The sequence below is a fragment of the Lampetra planeri genome, chromosome 45 (genome assembly GCF_965212315.1).
Source record: "Lampetra planeri chromosome 45, kcLamPlan1.2.h2, whole genome shotgun sequence".
NCBI lineage: Eukaryota > Metazoa > Chordata > Hyperoartia > Petromyzontiformes > Petromyzontidae > Lampetra > Lampetra planeri.
Window position 1 is genome coordinate 9,132,005 of NC_136151.1, and position 7,413 is coordinate 9,139,417.

Sequence of the window (7,413 nt, forward strand, 5' to 3'; positions counted from 1 at the left end):
ATTGGTTCAAAGAAAATAACAAATTTAACATCGTAATTTGTTATTTTATTAGAACCAATCTACAGGACTTCACCGAAAGACCCAAAGAATGAAAATGATTTACTACAGCCAAATATTTATTAATTGCCGCATTATAGCGGTTTTGAATTGGAAGCGTGGGCTGACATACGAGGTATTTTTTGCTAAAGTACGTTTTGTAGTCAGTGCAGAATAATGCGAACTAAAAACGGAAGTATTTTATATTTTCATGGGACCGCCTTTGCCAGTGTCAAAATATAAGAGTAGGTTTCCCCTTTGAGTTTCCCCCTTTTGGCATCCTCTGGTACAACACTGAGACTAGGCTCTAAAAAAGAAGTCTCTGGTTTTGACCAATCAATTCAAACATGTGTCTTTGGAGTGGACAGGTAGGAACTTAGTTGGATAGCACATTCGTGCACGACAGACAAATAACACCTTTTCGGGAAGTGTGGAACCTGTTGTTTCTACCTGTAAAACATACCATGCAACGAACCCACCGTTTCAATAAATGGCCATGCAATGCAGAATGGAGGATATGAAGCTCTCGGCTTCTTTCGGCAAAGTCACGGTGAAATAAAAAAATAACCAAAGAGTGTGGATCCTTGCAGTCACAAAACTGTCAAATCTTGAATGATATGAAGGTCAATGTAACTACAAAAATGCCTGCCAACAGCAAATGGTGAAATATCCATGTCCATAAACATTAGAACCTCGTAAAAATGTAAATTCCTTACATGCAAAGAGAAAATTGCAGTGCAATGCAGAAGGCGTTTATTTGTAGTCAGCCACAATTATTCTTTCAGAACATTTGATCAAAAACGGAACAAAACGCAGCTCTATTTCTCAGTAGCACGGGCGGTCATTTTGGTGTAGGTGAGCCCCTTGTAGACGCCACTCAGGGGAACGTCAAAGAGAGCGCCGTTCATGCAGGTGATGCGCAGCAGGGCCGTGTACGGGAGGTCGATGTTTGCACGCCCGATTTTGGCGACAACGGTGACGGTCTTGTGCGGAGGAACCGAGACGGGGAACGTGAGAGTTTCCATCCGCTCCTCAGATTCCTCCAATGCGTGCGTGGTCTCCGAGCTCAAGGTGAAGCTGAACCCGGTCTCCACCTCCACGACCTCAGGGATGCCTGCCGAGACGGTCAGGCTGAAGGTGAACTCGATCTTGTTGGTCGTAGACCACGATGACGTTTTGGTTATCTTCTTGGAACTCTCGAACGTGTAAGACTGCATGACGCTGGTGTTGTTCGTGTACTCCATTTCTTTAATCTCCTCCATCTGCACGTTAGGCAGAACCTGGTGCATAGTTGGGTACTTCATGTTCTGGATAACAGACGACTTGACAGCATTGATGAAAAGGAAGCCCATGGAGTCAATGTCGGCCCCCGCTCGGCCCTGAACGCCCAGGCAGATGCCGGAGCCCACGTCGATCTTGTACTCGGTCTTGAGCCCCCAGTCCGTCATCTTGGCAAAGAACTCGCGGTTGCGGCTCGTTCTGAACTTGATGGCACCCAGACGCGTGCCGGCCCCATTGCCCCACAGGGAGAGCTGCGACATGAACTCGCCCGACTGGAATTCAAACTGCTGAGCAGAGAAGTCCACAGTGCCGAATTTCTGCCTTCGCCCGTCAGTCAGCCACACCTCCACGCCCCTCACTTGCCAGCCTCCAACGCTCACGGAGATTTTCTGCAGCGTGGCCGCATTGTTCCTCCCATCAAACGAGAACGCATTTCCACCTTGGCCTCCAATGATGTGCAGCGTAAATGGGTACGACATTATGTCAACCTGGATGGAGACAGGAGGAAGGGAAAGCATGGCAAGCATGTTTCAAGCCAAGTATTCTTGCCTTATCATTTACAAAACAGAATCAGGACTACAGTTCACTAGCAACTGTAGTTCAGTGTACCATTCGTGTCTTAAAATATTTCGGAAGGGCTGAAAAATAGTGGGCACCAAAAGTGCGCAATAGCCATTTTACATGTTGTTAAATCATGTTTTAAATCTTTAGCACGTATGCAACATAAGCAAACCTAATCCTTGTCAAAATTATTACCGTTTTAAGATTTAAATTTGTGGAATCAATAGTAAAGGAAAGTTCACAACACGATGAACTCTCCGCTGATCTATTCAATTAGTCCTTCAAGCACAAGCGTGCTCGCTCATGGAACTGCGGGCATTGTTGGTGGCAGAGTATCAAAACTAAATTCCCATACATTTTTCTCCCATCAAACAGCAGGACAGAGTATGGTCCATTCCACAACCCTCGATCCACTCGGCCACAGTAGACCATCATGCAGTGGGGCAATGCAAGAGGGATGCACGTGTCACGTTGCAGTAGCACAAATACCTTTTTCTTTCCACGAACAATGAAAAGCTCGGATAGACGATCCAGGGACTTGGCTGAAGGCGACCTAGACGGGTCATATGAACAGAAGCAGTTGGATTAAGGTAGTGTGGGGAAACCAGCTTAACCCTATAATCCAAGGCAACCAGGTTTGCATGTGCAGATCGCCCAGGCAAGAACCATCCTGGCCGAAAAAAATGAACATCGGAGGTTTTTTAGAGCACAGGCATAATGCAGTGGTCATTAGGTGTTGCATCATATCAGTGCGGAGAAATTTATGACAGCACTGTTTGAAAATGGGTTAAGTTAGACCCTTCTCACCGATTACAAAAGCAGTCCCCTCCGTGAAGAGCAGATGCGGTGTGCCGTCTGTTCCCTCCTTTATATGAGGGAGCGCACGTCACGTGGTACAATCACGCGTGTTTGCCTTCCCATTCCTGGCCAATCATGGGGGTCGGAGGGAGAAGGCAATCATCGCGAGTCAATCAGCATGATGATTCACTAATTGGATGGGTGGCGCTTCCTGCACTCGTTCCTATTCTGCGTGAGACTCCGTTAACGAGCACAGCCACGCGCGCTAGGGCCTCATAGACGCAATCACGGCCCCCAAATGAGTATATGTTGAGAGTCAATTGAGGGAGCTCACATCACGTGACATAATTACGCGCGCGTGACTCCGCCCATCTTCCCCTCCAGGCCCATCATCGGGAGCCAATGACAGCGGAGATTCGCTCATTGCACGCGCGCCCATTGTGTGAGGCGCCGTTCATGAGCCAAGCTACTGGCACGCGCCTCGTTAATGCGATCACGGTCCCGATACCAGGCCGTGAGTCAATTGAGTTGTGTATTCAAGTGATTTAAACGTTTTTTAAATCCTTTATATTAAGTTCGCTTGCTTGCTTGCGTGCTTGTGTGCTTGCTTGCTTGCTTACGACCGTGCAAATCTTTCGGTCGTTTTTTAACCCACTTCCCGTGATCCAATCGAGCTGACATTTTGCACACAGACTCGTTGTGCGTGACAATTTATTTTCGTGAAATTATTTTTTTCCAAAATTTTACACTGTTTAGGGAAAAATAAATAAATATTTAATTACCAATTACTTAATGCTGCCAGACAATCATCTGACCCATAGGTGGCAGCCATCTCAAGCCAGAGGACGAGAGGACTCTAGCCGCCACGCATATAAAGGATTTATAGTGAAAAACTTTGTTTTTACGGGTTCATTTTTTTTCTCTTTAACATAGTCCACACGAAATTGTTCAAATTAGCCTCGCTATCATCACCATCTGTAATTCATGTTGTTAATAAGTGCCTGATGGATTGAACTGAACGTGCGTCTGGAATTTTTAAAAAATCATTTGTTCAATTGTGGAATGCTTTGATTTGTCTGCTGGCCGGGTCTCCCTTGAACACGTTCCTTCGGAGTGGGCAGGTAGGAACTTGGTTAGACAGCGCATTCGTGCGATCCGTGTCACGCGGCGCAAGATGCGTGACACAAATCGAGGGCGCGGCTATGCACGACAGACAGACAGACAAATACTCCCTGGTGGGCAGTGTGGAACTGTTGTTCCTACCTGTGTAAACAGGTATAATTACATTGTATGTTCAAGTTGATAATGTAATCCAATAATGAGGGTTGTCCCGTTTCTGGCAATAAAACAGGTGTGAAGATGTTAAAACACCAAACTGAACCCTTTGCAACGAATCATATCTGCATTAACCACAATACTTGTGGTGAACATGCAAACAAAAAAACATGCTCTGACTGTATGTGCATTGTCTTTGAAGCTGATTGGTCCACACCAGAGACAGCTTTCTTTAGAGCCTAGTCTCAAATAATGTTAGTATTAAATTCATTAGAAACAATTTAATTAATGTAATACTGGCAAAAGAATTCTCATGATGTAGCTGCACAACCCGAGCTCTCAATGTCCTGATAGTGCGTTGTCTTTGTGATGTTCGCCTTTTGGCGTCCTCAGGTCTAACACTGTTTGCATTTTCACCACAAGTATATGTGGTTAATTCTAGATTTGAAGCTTTCGTGACTGCAAGGAATCATATTCTTAGGTTTTTTCGGTAAAGTCACGTAGGTAAAACATCAAAATTAATGAAAATAAAATAAAAGAAAAAGAAAAATCACGACGTTTCGGAGGCAGCACAAGTCTCCGTCATCAGGTGGGACCGTCACAGCCGAATTAGCTGCATCAAGTGAGGCAAACCTCCTGGCTACCATCAAAGGTTTGTACACGAAGCCATACAAATATACAAACACAGACATAATTTCAACCGTGATGATGGGTACAAACTTAGTAATCATTGGAAAGATGTTATCAACCACGCAAAAAAGACTTAATTACACTTTTTTGGACCATCTTATCTGACAGGCACTATTTTACTTTTACTTTACCGAGTGTTAACATCCCCAGTTATTTTTTGGCAGTGCTCTCTTCATTGTTCAGCCAGCATTGGTATAAACATGGGCATTTTCGTTCTTTTGTCTATCATGTGTATCAGACCTCCCCTCCCCCCTCTCTGTCCATTGTGTTAGCGTGTGCAGCAGCAACCGCGTCCAAGCCGTCGTCCATTGTTTTGGCCCCGCTCCCCCCCCCCCCCTCCCGATGCGTTGTACTTAGCACTCCGTGCTGTCTTTGAGCCCCGCCCCCATCCCTCCTGATACGTTCCATTCATTGGCTACCACATTCTGATGAGCCCCCCCCTCTCCTCCCCCCTTCAACTTGCTTATAAGGGATTACTTCTTGAATCATTGCCTCACTTGATGCAGCTAATTCGGCTGTGACGGTCCCACCTGATGACGGAGACTTGTGTTGCCTCCGAAACGTCGTGATTTTTGTTTTTATTTTATTTTATTTTCATTAATTTTGATGTTTTACCTACGTGACTTTACCGAAAAAACCTAAGAATATATGTGGTTAATGCAGATATGATTCCTTGCAAAGATTGAAGATTGGTGTATTAACATCTTAACACCTGTTTTATTGCCAGAAATGGGAAAACCCTATTGTCTTCATTAAATACTGGCAAAGGAGGTCTCATGACGAACTTATATAATTAATGTATTTATGTACTTATATTTAGTGGCTTGTGTACTTTTTGAAAGAAGCTAATACCTCAGTCGACTTTACGTGGCAAGATAAAACGTAGTTTAGTTTTATTTCGATATTTTGTTTTACATGACTTATTTACGTTTCTCCCTATGTTACACCCCTATCGGTTTTTGTTTGCCATTGTTTGCTGCCAGTGGCGGCTCCTGCAAAATCTCTCAGGGGGGGCAAATGTCTGGATGATTGATAAGGATAAGGTCCACCCATGCAATGGATAAATTAACAGCTTAAGCATGTAAAGGCAACTTCACTTCTTTAATATTAATGAAAAATAAAGTAACTCTTACAATACATCTTGTTTGTTTCTATACTCACTATTAAAACAAACCACTCAAGTTTCTTTTATTAAAGATTCCACTAGGTGGCGATAAATTATATTGTTGGATGAAACGTGCTTACGTATGATGACGTAAGCATGTATGATGACGTAAGCACATTAGGGCGAGCCCTCCCGGAAGCCATAGAGAATGCATTGCAGCGCCCCCGTTCGAAAAAAAAATCTTTGAATGTAAGTCTATGGGAACACTCGGGGCGATTCTCAGCTGGAGCGAAATCGCCCAAAAAGAGGCGGTACTCCACAGAACGTAGCATGACGCTGATTGGACTATATCCAGTGGCACAGTGACGGCTAGCGTGACTCTGTGGTTGAATGACATTGGTGGTGCGTCGCCCAATCGCCCTAATGAAGAAATCGCCCCTGTTTGCTGCTGTAACTTGCCGTGACCACAGTGGACATCTGTGGAAAGTAAAGAGCTTCACTGATCATCGGGTTCCTCCTGCAGCTGTGGCAGGTTGGGGGCCGGCGGTGGAGCTTAGTGGAGAAGAGCACTCGTTTGCTCGATTCCATCGACAGGGGCATTCAGCAGTGGTGGTGGTGTTTGTTGTAGTGATGTTGGTGGTAGTGGTGTTGGTGGTGGTGGTAGTGGAGTTGGTGGTGGTAGTGGTGATGGTAGTGGTGGTAGTAGTGGTGGTGTTGGTGGTAGTGGTGGTGGTGTTTGTGGTAGTGGTGGTAGTAGTGGTGGTGTTGGTGGTAGTGGTGGTGGTAGTGGTCGTGGTAGTAGTGGTGGTGTTGGTGGTAGTGGTGATGGTAGTGGTTGTAGAGGTGGTGTTGGTGGTAGTGGTAGTAGTGGTGGTGTTGGTGGTAGTGGTGGTGGTAGTGGTAGTAGTGGTGGTGTTGGTGGTAGTGGTGGTGGTAGTGGTGGTGTTGGTGGTAGTTTTGTTGGAGGGGGTCGTCCCCCCTTTATCCCCCTTAAAAACTGGACACCTTTATTAATTTAGTTTCATGATTTACAATTAAAAATAAATTAAATGCACCCGCGATTCCTAATGTGAGGTAAAAAGTGAACCCCTGCCCACCCACTCAAATATAGAAGTCAAACTCCACCAATGATCTTTTTGGTTCTTTTGGTAAAGTCACGTAGAAGGAAAATAAAAAAATAAAAAACATAATGAAATAAAATATTATGTTATTTTTATTTTATTATTTCCCTTCTACGTGACTTTACCGAAACAACCAAGAAGATTAATCCCTGCAGTCACGAAAGCTTTGAACCGAAATCTGGCAATGATTTTAAGTCTTCAACGTTGCCTCATTCGCCGCTTTCTTCTTTTTTGGCGCCAAAAGTGCGAATACAAAATGGCGTCGGAGACACCATTTTGGCGTCGGAGACACCATTTTGGCGTCGGAGACGCCATTTTGGCGTCAGAGACGCCATTTTGTTTCATTTATAAACAATTCAACGGAGCGTTCATAAATTTGTTATGAAAATTCTGAGGTAAATGTGTGCGCATATAGCGACGGGAAGGCGGTTACAACGTTTTGAATGGTAAATGACGAAAGAATAAGGTCGTTATTCGTGTAGCTTGTTGAATATGTTAATAATGTTTTAAGTGTTAATGGTTAAAACTTACAAAATGGCTGCCTTT

The 7,413-nt window shown here is 44.5% G+C and overlaps 1 protein-coding gene across 1 annotated transcript; it reads right to left on the reverse strand.

The window, feature by feature from the left end:
• Positions 1 to 766: 766 nt before the first annotated feature.
• LOC144733107 (aerolysin-like protein) lies at positions 767 to 2,741 on the reverse strand. Its single transcript, XM_078614868.1, has 3 exons — positions 2,693 to 2,741; positions 2,368 to 2,431; positions 767 to 1,805 (listed from the first exon to the last, which is right to left on the reverse strand). The coding sequence occupies exon 3, from the start codon at positions 1,794 to 1,796 to the stop codon at positions 855 to 857; it is 942 nt and encodes a 313-aa protein (XP_078470994.1). The 5' UTR covers positions 1,797 to 1,805; positions 2,368 to 2,431; positions 2,693 to 2,741; the 3' UTR covers positions 767 to 854.
• Positions 2,742 to 7,413: the final 4,672 nt, after the last annotated feature.